The 17835-nt window shown below is 45.5% G+C and overlaps 1 protein-coding gene across 4 annotated transcripts in view; it reads right to left on the reverse strand.

Annotated features, from left to right (window-relative positions):
- USP47 (ubiquitin specific peptidase 47) overlaps positions 1–17835 on the reverse strand; it is a 1403284-nt gene that overhangs the window by 731931 nt on the left and 653518 nt on the right. For all 4 annotated transcript variants that reach the window (XM_078680933.1, XM_078680934.1, XM_078680932.1 and 1 more), the window contains one exon: positions 14077–14181. In XM_078680933.1, coding sequence (XP_078537059.1) covers positions 14077–14181 — 105 coding nt within the window. The remainder of the gene's footprint in view (positions 1–14076; positions 14182–17835) is intronic.

Genomic DNA, 17835 nt, shown 5'->3' on the forward strand with positions numbered 1-17835 from the left:
ACGACTATTACACCGAACACGATACTGAGGGTAACGATTGCTAGGACAGCCATGGACAAAGAGAGGGAGTCGTTTCAGTTCCAGTAGATCAGAATGGACCTTATGTCGAGGTAATTGCCTCAGGAGTGTCAGAGCCATTTCTGCTGGATACTGGAGCTACAAAAAGTTCTATTATGCACTCGAAACTTCCTGGCGCACCTTTGTCTGGCGAAATGAATGTCTCAGTAGGTTTCTCTGGCGCCCCTGTTAGAAACCCGATCTCTAGTCCTATATCCCTTTCTGTTGGCCCATGCGAATTAGAAGCACCCCTCATTTTGACAACAGGTTGCGGTGAAAATTTGTTAGGTTTGGATTTACTAAAGAGGTTGTATGCGACTTTATACTGTTCCCCCTTGGGAGTACAACTTACTTTAGGTAAGAAAGTCATTTCTCCAATGTATTTGTCAAAGGAAAATATTCCAACTGAATTGTAAACACTCCCTGATATACTTTGGGCTAATGGTTCTAATGATGTCGGTCGTTTGGAGATAGCACCGTATGTCATAACTTTGAAAGCCAACGTTAGGTTGCCACGTATTCCCCAATACAAAATATCTAGCGAATGCGAAAAGGCGTTGTTGACGATCATTTATGATCTGATCGATAAAGATGTTATCGAGGAAACAACAGGAAATGTTTGTAACAGTCCAGTTTTGCCCGTCTTAAAACGCACTGATCCTTCACAACCGCCTGTATACAGGTTCGTGATTGACCTCAGAGAAGTGAATAAGGTAGTTATCCCACAGTTTCCAGTTGTCCCCGACATTACTGCATTATTGACGATGGTTCCAGCTTCAGCAGCTTGGTTCTCGGTGATTGACCTGAAGAACGCTTTCTTCAGCATCCTGATTGCTGAGGAGAGTAGGGATATTTTTGGATTCAATTTAGGAGGACGAAGCTTCCGCTTCAAGTGCGCTCCTCAAGGCTACTGCGAAAGCCCATCAATATTCAGCCAGGCCCTGAAAACACAACTGGACACTATTGTTCTGCCAAATGGGTCAACTCTGATTCAGTATGTAGACGATCTGCTGATGGCTGGAGACACTGAAGAAATTTGCAAACATGCCACATTGTCATTATTGCGTCACTTATGTGACATGAAGCACAAAGTCTCTCTTTCCAAGCTACAATTTTGCCGACAAGAAGTAACCTACTTAGGTCACATCTTGTCGAAGGAGGGAAGGAGACTGACACCAGAAAGAATACAGGCAATTGCAGATCTGAGTGCCCCAAGGACACAGAGAGAGGTTCGAGCCTTCTTGGGCATTACATCGTACTGTAGACAATGGATACCGAATTTCTCACTACTAGCTAAACCCTTGCTGGCACTACTCTGCAAAGACACACTCAATCCTATGCCCTGGTCTGAAGATTGTCAGACGAGTTTCCACGAGTTGCGTGATGCATTGTGTTCGGCTCCTGTGTTGGGAAACCCCAACTACAGTAAGCCTTTCACATTATACGTCCATGAGAAAGAAGGTTGTGCATTATCAGTCCTAACACAACACTTTGGGGACAAACAGCGCCCATGCGCGTATTTTTCGGCAACTCTAGACCCTGTGGCTAAAGCCCTACCAAGTTGTCTGAGGGCTACCGCCGCAGCAGCTGTCTGCATTCGACAGTCTGCTGGATTAGTCATGAATAATACTCTGATCGTTATGGTTCCGCATGCAGTAGACATTTTGCTAAACAGGACAAAGACACAACATCTTACTAGCGCTCGACTATCCAGTTACGAACTTACACTGTTAGCAAGTCACATCCACATAAAGAGGTGTGATACACTCAACCCCGCTACGCTACTACCCATCCCGACAGAAACAGACGAGATTGATAAACATGACTGCTGTTTTAGGACAGAAGAAGAGACAAAAGGGAGAGTAGACTTACAGGACACTCCCCTTCCCGAATGCAATGATACTTTATGGGTTGATGGTTCATGTTTCAAATTGCCGAATGGTGATACGACTACAGCATATGCCGTAACGACATTACACACCATTATAGAGACCGCGCGCATTTCCCACAATTCTGCACAAGCTGCAGAGCTGATTGTGCTCACAAGAGCATGTGTGTTGGCGAAAGGAAAGCGAGTGAATGTGTACACTGACAGCCAATACGCCTTTGGTGTGGCTCACAGTTTTGGGAGATTGTGGCGTGAACGTGGGTTCCTTACGTCACATGGTGCAAAGATACAACATGGTCAGCTAGTTAATAAACCCCTTGAGTCACTGACCTTGCCACTACAAGTTGCCATCATGAAATGCAGTGCACACAAAAAGATTCAGGATGATGTTGGCCGCGGGAATGCATTTGCAGACGAGGTCGCGAAAGAGACTGCAAGGAACACGATGAGTCGGATGTATGTTGTAGGTCCCGCTAGATGGATTACTGATGTGGGAATGTGTGAGGACACCATTGAAAGCGTGAAATCTATACAAGTCGAGGCGACTGAGAAAGAGGTGAATGAATGGAGAGAAAGTACAGGTAGATTAGATACGAATGGTTGTTGGGTCGAATTGTCGGAACACCAGCGATGGCTATTACCTAACGCATATGTACTTGCAGTAGTAACAATGGCTCATGGAATTGCACACATCAGTTCAAGAGGAATATGTAAACTATTGGCCCCAGTATGGCAGAATAGTAATATCCCAAAATATGCAGAGAATGTGGTCAGAAACTGTATGGTATGTTTAAAGTACAATCCCGGTAGGGGAACCCCAACTCCAGCTGGTCATTTTGCGCCTCCAACGTATCCGTTCGAGGTTTTGCAGCTCGATTTCATCCACATGGAGAGGTGCAACAATCTGAAATATGCGCTCGTTGTTGTTTGCGCTTTCTCCAGGTGGGTGGAAGCGTACCCCCTTAAGGACAATACCGCCTTGTCAACTGCCAAAGCCCTTGTCAAAGAGTTCTTCCCGAGGTTTGGTATGCCTAGAATTGTCTGGAGTGATAATGGAAGTGAATTTGTAGGACGCGTGATGAAGAGAGTGTGTGAGTGTCTAGGCATATACCAGAAGTTCCACGCTGCAAATCACCCCCAATCAGCTGGATTAGTAGAGTGCTACAATGGCACATTAAAGCTGAAATTAGCCAAGATCCAAGCCAGTACAGGTCTTAAATGGCTTGACGCCCTGCCTCTAGCACTCCTGTCGACCAGAATGACTGTCCATTCCAGATTAGGACTTAGCCCCCACGAGATAGTGTTTGGCCGCCCAGCCAACGTCTGGGGCGTGCCAAGACCAAAGAAACTCAGTGAAATAGAACACCCCGTACTGCTTGACTACTTGTGCGAATTGACAACTAAATTGCGTGTTTTACACCAACAGGTTCACAGTTCCTCTCCGCCAGCCTCTGACGATCCAGGTCACACCATCGTACCCGGCACGTGGGTTTTGGTGCGGAACTTCCAGCGCACCAACAACGAACAACCGAGGTGGACCGGACCGCACCTGGTACTTCTTTCCACGAGATCAGCCGTTCGGGTGGAAGGCAAAAAGAACTGGGTACATGGGACCCATTGTAAACGGGTCCCTCTGCCCCTTCCATACGACCGGTGGGTCAATGAAGGACTTGCCGACTCTGAGACAGAATCCGTACCTCGCTTCATCCCTTTCAGCGATGCACGTTTGAAAGAGACTGGTTCCGAAAAGGAGAGTGATCGTATTTTGCAAGGACTTGTGCCACCGTCTATGCAGTTGGACACTACCGAACCTGAGACATTGTTTGAAGACCACACCGTTCCTGGGAAACGACGGTACAACCTAAGATCTAGCCCAAGAGACTAATAAAAAAAAGAGGCAAACTAATGTGATTACTTTTCCCCTAAGAACTATTTTTGATTTTTCAGCTCTCACTCTCAGGAAACTTGCTCATTTTTGATTTTCGAACCGCCATCCGGTTCCGCTGCTAGGGTCGCGGTTGAAGTCTGGGGACTGCAACTGGGGAAGTTTTAGGTCAACGGTTCTGGTTGGTCCGAGGGAGTTACCCTGGACTGAACGGAGCGCACTCCCTGGCAGAATCAATCTACCACCGCGGGCAGCAAGTAGAGGATGGAGTTTCCAAGGGTAGAGAGACCTGCCAAACTTACGAACTTTGAAAAACAATTGTGTACAATACTGTCCAGAAGAAGATTTTTAATAATATGTGTTTTAATGCTGTGTAGCATAGTGATGTTCTTGACTGGTTATGCTCTATTCGTATTTCAAGTTTCCTTGTTCTCGAATGACACTCGACCAACGCCTCCTCCCACTCTCTCCCCGCACTCCTTTCACCCTCTACCCGAACACGAGTCTGCCAGAAGACTCGAATTCGTAAACAACTCATTCATTCAACTCCTACACCAACACCAATCCATAATGAACTCGTCAAACTGTTGGATATGCGGACTCATGCCACACTCGACTGATAAGGGTATCCCATACTTCGTCCTGCCATTCAGTTATTATGGTTCTCTGTGGGCTTTCCAGACCACGTTCTTATTCGCCTTAGAACCATACCCGACCCGTTCCACTGAGAGCGATTCCAGTAACACGGCACTAATAGCAGGGATAAGAAATATGAGTAGGGATATCGACATCTATCTAACGATTCCCAAAGATGAACTCACTCCGTACGCCCGTTGGAACGTAACTAAATATGGGGTTTGCCTGAGTAAGAGCCAGACAGCGAAGAAATCCCGCCCAGTTTGGATAGTACCCCACCGAGGTCGGTTATGTTTACAAGGTATCGGTAGGGATCCCAAAGCACAATTAGGCAAGAGCATATGCACGGAAACATATGTGTTCGCTTCCCGAACCTCCCCTATACTCCTAGCAGCCAAAGGCACGTATTTCGTCTGCCACGACCAAGCCTACACATGGTTGCCCCCTGACTTCTCAGGTACATGTTTTATCTCATTTCTGCTGCCTCCCACCTACACGGCCAGAGCAGATTACCATCGGACAAGGACAGCTAGGGGTGTCGTGAGTAAAGACTACACCGCAAGTCAGGAATTCGCTGACTTTGCAAAGGGTTTTCTGCCATTTTGGGGGCCTATGGTGAACAGCAGGAATATTCGTCAATTAGCAAGGATAGTTGAATCCGCCGTGATTGAAACGGCCGGAGCCCTTGGGAATTTGACAACCGAGCTTCAGTCGGATCGACTTATGACCCTTCAGAACCGAGTTGCCCTAGATATCATACTCGCCGATCGTGGTGGTGTGTGTAGAGTGATCCAATCCAGTTGTTGCATTTTCATCCCTGATAACGCACCGACAGTGTACCAGGCCATCTCTAAACTACACGAAATATCTGGTTCCCTTCACGTGGAGAAAGGAGATTGGTCCTTGCTAGGGTGGTTCTGGGGCCTGATCACTGCCTGGGGATGGAAAACACTGATCTTCATTGGGATGATCTTGGCGCTCCTGTTTATGTTCTGCCTGTGTGTACAGTGCGCTCCTACACTCTGTGGCCTCTGTGCTACTTCATGTGTACGGAAGCCTGTGTTAAAGGACGGACTGAGCAACAGAATGATGCTACAGCATCATCTCCACGAATTCCTTCATACAGATTTAGACTCAGATTGACATGAGTTATTGCCTTACATAAGGGCAAAAGGAGGGTCTGTGGTTCTGAAAATCTGGACCCTGTTATTTTCCCGATATCGAGGTTCAATACCCGTGTCACAAAATATCAACGTACCATGACGAATTTGGTGTCGACGAACCGATAATGCTTAGGACATCATTCCTATGCATTTGCATCATAATTGAAGATTGCTAACACCCCTAAATCGCAGTTTCCGTCCCGACCCTTTAGACTCCATTTTGTAAACGACATCCATCTTACGTCTTGCCCTCATGATAAGTCAATTAAAGGTCGAGCTTGATCTAAAAGGACACGTCCACCTTCCCTGACTTCCCCTTGACCTGTCCCAACTGACTCCATTGCCTTTAGCCAAACCTGTTTGGGCAGCTCCTCGCCCAGTGGCCCAAAACGATAACATCAATGCATAGCATTCCACAACCTATTCACTACATACAGACCATGCTTTCTACAAACATGCACCTGTCCACGTTCCCTGTTTTATGGCCAGTTTTATGACTAGGAGGTGCCTTTCTTTATTGGTGTTTCATCGATATCTGATGGGAGTTCCGGGCCTAACCGGGTAATCTATCACGAACTGGACATCTAAAATGTGGGCTTGCTTACATGACTTCGCTCTTTGTATTATTGTAGAAATATGTGTATAGCCATATCATAAACTCAGGAATTCGTGCTTGCAGCCATTATTCTTGTATATAAGGAGACGACTGGTTCTGTAAAAACGAACAGTCTCCTGAGAACACACGATCCGCGTTTGTCGTGCTTCTAGGACACATGTTACTTGGTAGCTGCCAATAAAACTTGATTTCTGACTGTGACTAGAAGACTACGTGTTTCTGTGGTCCGGAACAAGGGAGAACTCAGAGGTCTTCGGGTGTTATCCCCGGACACCAACGGGTTCCTAAAAACCCGTTACCTCAGTGTGTGCCTGACTGGTCTGCACCAGCCTGCCACTTCTAGACATTTTTATGACCCCCTAAGGTGGGAGCCTTTTGCTCTTGCGGGTCAGTAATAAAGCTCAATATGGGTGAAGGTGCTTCACATCTACCCCCAAGAAGGAACAGCATAGAAAGGTGGTGAGCTTCAAACTCTTCCTGTCCTTTGTTATGCTGACCAGGGCCTCTTCAGCTAGTGGAGATACCCGCCCCCATTACCAAGCCCCAATTTTGGCAGCAAGCTCAGTGGGAAAATTAGTAAACAACAGATGTGTGTACCCTCTCAGCCAGGACCACCCCTAAAGTGTCCTGAGCTGAAGTGACCCCCTCCTTTGAAAATCCTTCATATTGGCTTGGAGGATTCTAGCCAATAGGGTTCAGTAGGGTTAGTGGTATGCCCCATCCCAAGAGGGAGCAGTCACCTTAAAGGTAAGTAGCCAATTGGCTACTACCTTCTAACTCCTGTAATGCCCCTAAATTGAGCATTTAGGAGCACCCTTGAACCTTAATCCTCGGTTTATCGTCAACCTACGAAGAAGAGGACAAAGAAGAGCCGTGCAGCAGCGAAGACTGAAGACACCAACTGACTTGGCCTCTGCCCTACTGGCCTCTCAGCAACTCTCAAAGACCATGCTACAGAAGAGCAACAAGTCTTGTAGCCCAGCGACCTCCAGAACCCTGGAAGGACGGCATGCCTTCTAAAAAGACTTCTGATCTCCAGTGGACAGTAGACTTGTCCAGAAGAAAAACGAGTTTAAAGACCAAAGCTCTTCCTGTGGAACCGCAAAGTCAACCAGCTGTGCACTAGGCACCCACAACTCTAGTCCAAGAGGGCCACCAGTCCAGAAAGGTTCCCCAGCGATACTAAGCAAGAGTTCCTTGTGGGTGGACCCCTGCCGGACTTCACGTTGATGCTTGCAGCCTCTGCACGATGACCCTCCCCCAACTGAATTGGTAAGCTAACTTAAAGCCAAAGGACAACCCTGCAGGAGATCTACAGAAGGTGTCCCGATGCTCTATCACATCCCAACTTACCTGTGCAGCTGTAGATTTACATTGATTGGCCTACTGGCCTGCAGCCTATTTTCCAAGTTCGAGATTCCCTATTAGTTTGTCTTGGGCTCCTGACGTTGTGTTGGCACTCTGTTCCCGGCAAATCTTGTGCTGCTGGAAGTGTATGTTTGATGCTTCCTTGTGCCCCCCGTACTTACCTTAACACCCGAGACTGGGTTCCAAAACTGTGCTACTCACCTGCAAGTAGTACCACTTTGATTGCCCCCTTTCTTAATAGGACAACATTGGCACCAGATACCACGCTTGACCTCTGCACCTAGCCGTGTGTGCCACTGGTGGTGCACAGAGATCACCTACCTGAACCTGGCCTGGTACCGATTCTTCATCCAAAAGCTTAATTTCGTGCATCCTTTACTTACCAGCAAATTGCTATTGATTGAAAAATGCACTAAGTGTCCACCTTTGATATTGAAAAACAGTTATACTATAAAATAAATATACTAAAAGTAATATTTTTACAAACCATTGGTCTCTGATTTAGTCATTGAGTGTGTGTAAATATTTCTTGCCAGAGTGTACAACAAATGCTTAGCACTGCCCTCTGATAAGTCTAACTGCTCACCCACACTACATAAAAGAGAGCATTAGTATTATCTACTTCAGCCTTTCTAAAGCCTCTGGGGATCTACAGGACTCTGTGCACACTATACCTCACTTTGGCATAATATATACAGAGCCAGCTTCCTACAATGAGGCCCAGCAACCTCCGAGTCAGTCTAACCAAAATCCAGTCTAGAGGCTTAACATCGTTACGATAGTTTGAATAGCCTGGATTCATCATTCAGGAGATAAGCGTGAAACTGAACTGTGCCCAGTACAGCTTCGATGAAAGAAAGCGTCTGAGAGGGAGTCAGGTGTGACTTCAGCATGTTAATAGTGAACCCTGGCGAATGCAGAATGTCTGCCGTATCTGGAAGTGGGAGAAGACAGCCTAGGGTGATCCCACCTTCACCTGCCAGACATCAATATAGGGGAAAACTAGCACCCCTGATCTCTGTAGATGAACTGCGACCACCGTCATTACCTCGGTGAACAACCCCAGTGGCGCTGGTATGGCCAAAAGGGAGTACGGTGAACTGAAAATGCTCATGGCCTACTGTAAACCGCAGATAGCATGGGTAAGTGAAAATAGTTGTCCTGCAAGTCCAATGCTACCATCCAGTCTCCAGGGTCCATGGCAGAGAAGACCCGAGCAAACATAAGCATTCAGAATTTCTTTTTCTGGACGAAGAGATTGAGGGTTCGGAAATCGAGGCTAGGGCGAAGGCCCTTGTCCTTTTTTGGAAATCAGAAAGTATCACGAATAGCATACCTCTGGCACCGGAATCCTCTCCATGGCCCACTTGGCCAGGAAACCCGTGACGACCTCACAGAGAAGGGCAGATGATCCTACATCAGCCGATCGTGAGATGGAGGCATTGGAGAAAAAGTAGTCTTGAATGTGAGGTAGTAGCCCCTTCAGGCGATCTGCAGTACCCACCAGTCCGATGTTAGGGATAGCCAGTGGTGGAGGGGATTGCGGATTCAGTCACTAACTGGACGCCCATGTTCTAAAAGGGCAAGATTAGGACGGCTTGGAGGCTGCAGCTGCCGGGGGTGGGGGCAGGGGTGGTGGCTGGACCATACTGCTGGCATAACTGACCTATGAGTCCAGTAGGAACCGCACATTTCATCCATGCAGAGGCTGGGAAATTTGCACGGCTCAATGGCTGGGATAAGGAAGGTGCGGTATAAAGATCCTTTAGTAACCACGAAACTGAGCGAAAAACAGACTGGGGACGTGGGGCAGCTGAGATGCCCAAGGACTTGCCCATAGCCTGCGAGTCCTTAAGCGCTACAGCGGCGAGTCTGCCTGGTTTCCGAAGAGATTGGTACCATCGAAGGATATGTTCATGAGGGAAGCCTGGACATCGCCTGAAAAGTCAGATGTTCTCAGCCAGGCGTGGTTTCTGAAGATCAATGTCGACCAAACCGGTCTGCACCTACGAGTCAGTCATGTCCAAGTCACAGCGTATACTGAACTTTCACTGCATCTCTCCTTTCTGTAACTGCTCAAGAGAGAATTGACCGGACCTCCTACGGAACCTGTGGCAGCACTTGTACAACCGTTTCCCTACCAGAGAGAGTGTGAATAATGGCCAATAAGCATGCATTGTTCACCGACCACAATGCAAGGCTGGTGGAAGAAAACATTTTCTTCCCCCAACTGCCCAGCTTTGTGGACTCCCTGTCTAGGGGAGAGACAGGGAATTCACCATGGGAGGTAGCAGCTTGACTACCAAGCTCTCAGGGGTGAGGTGGGTAGTGAGGAAGTTTGGGTGTGTCCAGGGCGGGGTGGTGACAGAAGGCGATCGTCCCGTTCACAGGAGTCCCTGTGCTGGGTTTGGACCATGTTCCCAGAAGGACATCCGTGAGGGCTTCATTAAAAGGAGCAAGGGTTCTGAAGAAGAAGCTCCCGGCTGTAGCACCTCTATCAAGATGTTAGTCTTGACAGCCACAGAGAGCAGCTGGAGGTCAAGGACTTCAGCCACCCTACACACCACCACTGCCATAGCCACAGAGGGAGTAGAAAGCATGCCCGTATCTGGAGAGGGATCCAGTCGGATGGCTTCACCCAATTCCTCATACCAGTCCATATCCTGTTTATAAGGCTGATCTTCTAAAGGGTCCAGTGAACCCTTCCATTCTTCTCCCATTCCTAGCCCTCCAGAATAAGGCTCAGAAAACTACAGAGGACCTGTTGGCCCCTGCATCATCTGTCGACGCAGCCCTGCCTCCGTGTCGTCGGGAATCAGAGTAGGGCCTGCACTGCCGGTGGGCGCCAGAAGCATCGGCATCAGGGAAGGTCGCAGTGGTACGACCATCTCCAGTCCAGATCCATCGGCATAGGTGCTGCCGGCTTGGACCTCGATAGTTCCCTCTTAACCTTGTGGGACCCGAAGGCGTGCTGGAGGTGTCAGGCCGCTCAAAATTTAGGTGCATGTCTTCATAGAACTCCTTAATTTGAGTGGGGGTACCTCCAGCTCCTGGAAAACCAGGGAGGTGTGGAGTCTGTCCAGGCACAGGTTTGGGAGAACTAGGCTGTGAATGCCGACACTCCTCCGTCGCGTCAGCCAAGAGATAGGGAGAAGACGATGCAAGCTTCAACTTCTTGTGTTTTTTGTACCTCTAACCGGGATGCCCGGATGATCTTGAGAGGGACGAAGAGGACTTGGGACTCTTGAAGCAGTGCCAGGACCTTCCTCTATACCAGGACCATGATCTCAGAGGAGTCAGGTATGGCACCAACTGCCGGGCCGCGAGCAGCTTTAGAGACCGCTCCCTCAAAGTTTTCGGTGCCATAGCCAGGCAGTCAGAGCCCGACTAAGAGTTATGGTCGCACTCCAGACACCACAGGCAGACCAAATGGGTCGGATACTGATGTGGCACCATGACAGGCGACACATGGCTTCCTCGAGGACATCATACACATGAAAAAAAGAGGTAGACACAAGGTCGAAAAATCCTGTCAAAAAGTGACAGAGGGCAGGTCTCTTGACGGATCAGCGTGTGACTGGTGTGGAAAGAGTAGTACCGATGTCATTGCGGCAAGGTGGCACCTATATAGGTGACAAGGCTGTCACTTCTGGTGAGGACGATGCTATGTGGAGCCGACCAACTCCACCTACCAACATGCAGGGGTATTACTCACAGAAAAATCTTTCAGATTCAGTCTGATGCCGGGGGAATTCAAAGTTAAGGAATCTACAACTATAATAAATTAGATTTAGTGACCCCCTGAGGTGGGATGATGACCTACCCTTCCACTTGACACTAACTGCATATATTTCGGACTATACTCTAGGATTGACAAAAAGATGATTGATCAGCGGAAGAGGTACTGTGCAGTAACACTTATAGACCTATATGAAAACCTACAGTCCATCGCTGAAACATGTTACACAGCGTTTCACATGAATCCAACAGACTGACTCAGGTACTTCGTTGGGCTATGAAATCCGACTTAAAATTCAGTGGTTCTAAAGAACTCGTATAGACAGAAGACATTTGTAAAAGAGGTAGGCTGGCCATAGGTACCTTTCAGCTGGCCCGCTTACCTTACCTGCTCTGCACTTTAGCTCTACTTAGACTACACAACCACAGGCATATAAAGCAAAATTGGATTCTGGCCTGGCAACCACCAATCCCAGATGACAAATCGGCAATTGCATGGGTAGCCAGCAGCCAAATCTGCTTCAAGGAGCATGTGTCTAAGATTATGATGTATTGGTACGGTGTTCCTGCTAGGGTGGGCACCATGCACAGTGGACCAGATCATAGTTTTGAGGGTTATGGGTAGCAAGACACGCTAGAACACATGTGGTAGGTTTGTCCAGTATTGAGGAAATTATAAGGGAGATGGTGGGATTGGATGTCCCGCTGGGTCAACTACTTTATCTAATGGGCTACATAGGCGACAAGGGACAATAACCTCTTTTAAACCCACAGGGAAACCGATCACTTATATATGCATCTCAGCACATCTCACCATAGGTCAAAAGTGGTAAACTCAGAAAGTAATCCCCGAAATTCTGTGATGGACCCAAACCTGAAACCTATATGTTGACTATTAAAAAAAATGTATTGGGTTTTATCAACTGTTGGGGAGAGGATGTGGCCTAACTGCTAGGGCAGTTGACCTCAAATCTTGGGATCTGAGTTTGAGTCTCGGCAACAACGCTCAACGTCCTATGATTCTGGGCAAATCACTTAATATCCCCGTGCCTTACAAATATGAATGTGTTAGTGTAACGCAATTGGAGCTCATGTAAAGCGCTCTGATACCCCATACCTACTGGTAAAGATTGTGCTATATAAAACAAAAAAAATCAAAAACTGTAGACAATAGCAATTGTTGCAGAACATGGCTCTAACAAATTAGCACAAGTAGATGAGAACAATTGTGGCAGGATGAGGCAATAATAAATTATCAACTATAGACAATACTATTTGTAGCAGGATGAGACCTTAACAAATGACAGGAGTGAATTGCACTGGCTCACACTGAAGGCTGAGGGGGGACCCAAAGAATAATAGGGTCGGGTTACGACTTGGAAAAGGGAGCTAGGGGGTGCACGAGCGAAAATAGTGTACTGCAGAACAGAATTTGGGGGGGTTCCTGGAGCAGTAGTGAACTCAGATGCATTATGATGAGTTCCTTATGCTGTATAAGCATAGTATCCCAGGCAGCAGCAAAAGGGCTCCGGCGTATAAGATGGACCTCCTCCCACTGCAATGCAGAGATTTCTGCTTCTCCTCATCTAATTAAAACCTTATGCCATAGGGGGGAATGAGAGAGGGGTTGGACCTTCCAGTGCATAGCTAGTAGACGCTTGGCAAACAGTAGGGCCAGACTGGTGAATTGCACCCGAACCCTGTGTTTTATTCATCTTTGGAAAATACCTAAGGCGGTAGACCCCATGAATTCAATGTGGTGAGTTCTGTGACTGTGCTCAATGAAGCATCTATTACATGCCAAAAACCTGCTATTCTAGGGCATTTCTAGAGCCTGTACCTGAAGTCCGCAACTTGGGTGAAACATCTAGGGCAAGTGAAATTGGCTCCTGGGCACATATGATTTAGACAAGAGGGTGTAAGATAAGCCCTGTGAAGAATCATATATTGGTTATTTTTAAAACCAGCATTCCTCGACACCATGTTTGGGGACTCCAGGGCACTAGACCTCTTGGTGTCGTGTAGAGGTCTTATTAAGTCCTCCTCCCAGAGGCAGTGGAGGTGAACCAGAGAAATGTCAGCGTGTTCCCTAATGGCTTTGTATAGCCATGTGATGGGATGTCAACCACCCTCCAAGAGGTATAGAGTATGTAGCACCGCATGGGTAGGCGATTCTTCATTTAGTGCTCCCCCTAATGATTGGAGTGCCACCAATATTTGCCCATATGTTGCTAACTATCAGAAACCTATATGTTAAGGAATATCTGACTGCCCTGGTTAGGGATACACTGAAAAAGTCTCAAATGTTTAACCCTATTATAGCATATTTAGGCAAAGAGCCACAATGTAGTCAGGTCAGGAGTTTTCAATCTATCTCAGTTTTCAGATCTGACTTATTTGGGGTGGAGGCATTGTGCAATGGAAACTCCCTTGAAGTATGTGGCCCTCTCTTCAATGTAAACATCAGAGTCTTCTCGACAGATTTTACTTTGCAGGAGTGTCATGTATGATGGAGACAGGATTCTCTTTTTTTAATGTGTGTTGATGGATCCTTTCAAATTAGAGATCGACAAAATCGCATGAAGTTGCTACAAAAACAATAACCCTGAAATGTGTTGGAATGTGGTTGTAGAACACAATTTCACATCACTTTCACCAGTTCTTTCTTTTATAAGCAAGGCACAGAGAGAGAACGAGTATGTGTATATAAAATGCTTGGTGATACCTTGTAAGCTATTTCTACTGCTTCTTTCATGGTCTTGTCTTTGTGAACTTCCAGTTTATTCTCCATCATTATTTGTTTCACCGGATGCAGACAGAACAGCTTTATCTGAAAAATAAAAGTGAGTTAACATACAAATTTAACAAATAAATTAGCAGGATTATTTAAATAAAAAGATGAAAATGGCACCACAAGATTCTCCACTACATAGAGAACAATAAACATCACATTTTGAGTATTCTAAAGAGTAAGCATCTTCATTTAAAAAGATTTCACTTTAGGAGAGCACTTAGGATGTATAGTCAGGTGTGATGGCAGGAGCTCAGACGTTCATTCTTCAAACAATGACGAGTCCCCATCCCGACTTCCATATGTTAGCTTTTGGCCCAGCCTTTACCAGAATACCCTAATATGCTTACCAGGTGGTTTAATCTGGGAATAAATTAGAAAAGTGTTGCTATTGTTTTTAAAATGTGTAACCCACCTTCTTTTACTTTCCACTTCAATCTTCCAATCATGAACATAAATTACCAGTCATGTAACAGCAAAAGAGGAAAATTAAAAGTTACACAGAACGTTATTATCTCACGGCTCATATTAGAGTTATCCCTCATGTTAGACACAACTTAAAGATTTCAAACAGAAGAGCTACATTACAACCTTCTTCCAGTCCCAGGCTTCACAGTGCGGTAAGAGAGTGATGTTAAAGTAATTAAAAAGTATTCAGGAGTTAGCAGAAAGAGCTTTTATCCATCGCAAAAATGAGCCCTTGATGCCAAATCTGTTGAGCACAGCCCAGAGATAGTCCCACCCCACTCGATGAAATGCTTTCTCAGCATCAAGCAGTATCATACCAAGTGGGGCGGATCTAACCTTAGCAACGTCAAAGGCTGCAAAGGCAGTGTTAATGTGAGCCGTAGTGTCCCTGCCGGGTCAAATCTATGCTGTTGTGGGGAAACCAAAACAGAGATTATTGGCGCGAGTCGATTTGCCAATATTTTGGCAAATATCTTAGCATCGGTGTTTATTCGCGAAATCGGTCGAGAAGACCCACATTCGTCCGAGGTTTTATTTTTCTTAAGGAAAAATAAATAATTTGCGTAATATTCCATGACTCGGGGGCTTTCCCCTCTTGTACCATAAGTCTGATCACTTGGCTAGTGTAGGGGCTAATTCTTCAATGCAGTGTTTATAAAGCTCTACCGGAATCGAGTCTTCCCCTGATGATTTACCGGAAGGCAGAGCAGAGACTGGCAATCTAATCTCAGCCAATGTGACTTCTTTATTCAGCATATCTGCTTGCTCCGTATCAATGTGGTTCAATTAGTTAGTCTGTAAATATATATTAATATCGTCAGACCCCGGTCGGCTTTCAGGAGTATATAAATCAATGTAGTATTTAGCGAACTGTTCAAGTATTTGATGGGGTTATTATAGGTCAGGTTATCAGAGCCTTTAATAGTCCTAACTAATGTTTTAGCCTTACTTTCTGCCACCTTATAGGCTAATACCTTTCCTACTGTTTCATCAGCCTCATACTGGGAGAGACGATATTTGTGCAGTTTAATAAGACTTTTTTCTCTCAGCGTCTGTTTTAAAGCAGACTTAAGATCAATTAAGACACAGGTTAGTTCTTCTTCTAAATTAGACCAATGTGAGAGCGCTGCCGGTAGCTGTTTTTCTGCATGTAGTATTTTCGCTATAGTATCATCTATATTCTTTTTATTTTTGAAGTTCTGTCTAAATATTTACTGCTGAGTAAAACCCCTAATGCTGGCCTTGCAAGAGTCCCATACCACATTGTGCGAGGCTGAACCAGTATTAAATTCCAGAAAATCTTTTATAAGAAACTTAAGTTTAAGTATAAAATTTGTATTAAGCAACAAATGTCTTGGGAATGAGAAAGAGCGGAGGTTTAATTTCTTTGTTGGTATTTTAAAAGAAAGAATGATGGGATTATGATCTAATGTGACCCGTGGGCAGATCTCCATTTTACTTGTTTCCAAAATATTATCTGACGCCCATGCCATATCAATGCGAGAGCATAATTTATGTGCGGCCGAGTAGTAGGTATAGCCAGCAGCATCAGGGTGTAATACCCTCCAGGCATCTTTAATATTGTGGACGCGTCCTATTTCTCTGATTGCAGCCCCTGTTTTACGCATCCTCCTAAATGCCCCCAGTCCGGTAGTATCAATATCATAATTCATAATGCAGTTAAAGTCCCCGAATACCAGACGCTCCCCCTCCCATTCAAGAAGTTCCATATTAATTTTGTCTGTAACGGTGGGATCGTCTATATTTGAGCCATAAACCACACAAAACGTGTATTTCTTACTTGGTATAATAAGTTGGGCAATGGCCCATCTACCATTTTTATCTGTCGAGGTTTTATTTGTCTCGGCTTTGGAGAATTTATATTGTAAAATAGCCACGCCTCGAATTGACACATTTAAGTTAGAGCTTACAACATTGTACCCTAATTCTTTAAAGACATTGCGGTCCTTAAAACATATATGTGTCTCAGACAGTAAAACTATATGCGGGCTATACATCCTTAACTCCTTAAAAACTAACCGCCATTTATTCCTACTATTTACCCCTGCCACATTCCATGCTAGGCACTTTACTCTATCCAGAACAATGATTTCTCATCTCCCCTTGCCCCCTGCCGATTAAGGAAAGAGAAAAGAAACATGAACAAAAAACCTTGCCACTTACTATCTTTCTAAAAACTCGCCTCAAGTCAATTTTACTAATTTTACCCTCTCCCAGAACCCCTCCACCCCTAAGCCCTCCTCCTAGCCCATTTCTTACCATCCCCACCCACCCCCCGAGCCCCCCCTTCTTTGTAGAGGAGGATTCCTCTCTCTAACCAGCTGCCGTTGGTTTAGGCAGCCAAAAGAGTCACAGTAGTGACCAGCCCTCTCTCCCAAAGCCCCACCAGTATCTCCAATACCACCATATGTAGTGCAAGAAAAAAATACATCATTGCATCAGTAATCCTAAGGCCACTTTTTAACAGAATAAGAGGGCAGAGGGTAGAGAAAGGGAAAGAAACCATATAATCAAAAAGCAACTCCCTTTTGAGTGCTGCTGCCAGAGCGATCTGCATAAGCTGTAGAATCAGCTAGGACACTGGATCGTCTGGCCATTTTAACGTGGGACTATCCATTATATATAAGCACAACCCAAAGCACACAAATAACTGATACCAATATAAATAAGTATGAGAGGACAAGCAGGACAATCGAAATAGAGAAAGGCACTCCACAAAATGGCAGTTTATAAGTAAAGGAAATTGAAAAAGGACACATAGGACAGTTGAAAGAGAGATAGGCAGTAAACAAGTATAGGAAAGGGAAAGAGGACTATCAAACATCCGAAAGAGAGAAAGGCACGTCAACTCTCGGACAACCAGGTTTACTGGCGGCCATCTTAAAATAACTTTTAACTTTAGTTTGATAAATAGAATATTAACACATTAATACTAATATGGGGAGAACACTTTAACCCACATTAAAGAAACTTCCAAGAAGAGGACACGTCAAATAATACTCATCACCATAAATCAAATATCGACGATATCTATCTAGAACCAGTAAGTAGAAACGCTTATATCATAAAATATCCAACCAAATTATCTAAAAATGCAGCCAAAAAATTTAAACACAACCTAATGAGGAAAAACACTGACATGCTGATCTCGGACACTGCTTTTCGCACAGATAAAGGCCTGATAGTGAATGACATGATATTCTT

Source organism: Lissotriton helveticus, chromosome 3_1, assembly GCF_964261635.1.
Source record: "Lissotriton helveticus chromosome 3_1, aLisHel1.1, whole genome shotgun sequence".
Taxonomy (NCBI): domain Eukaryota; kingdom Metazoa; phylum Chordata; class Amphibia; order Caudata; family Salamandridae; genus Lissotriton; species Lissotriton helveticus.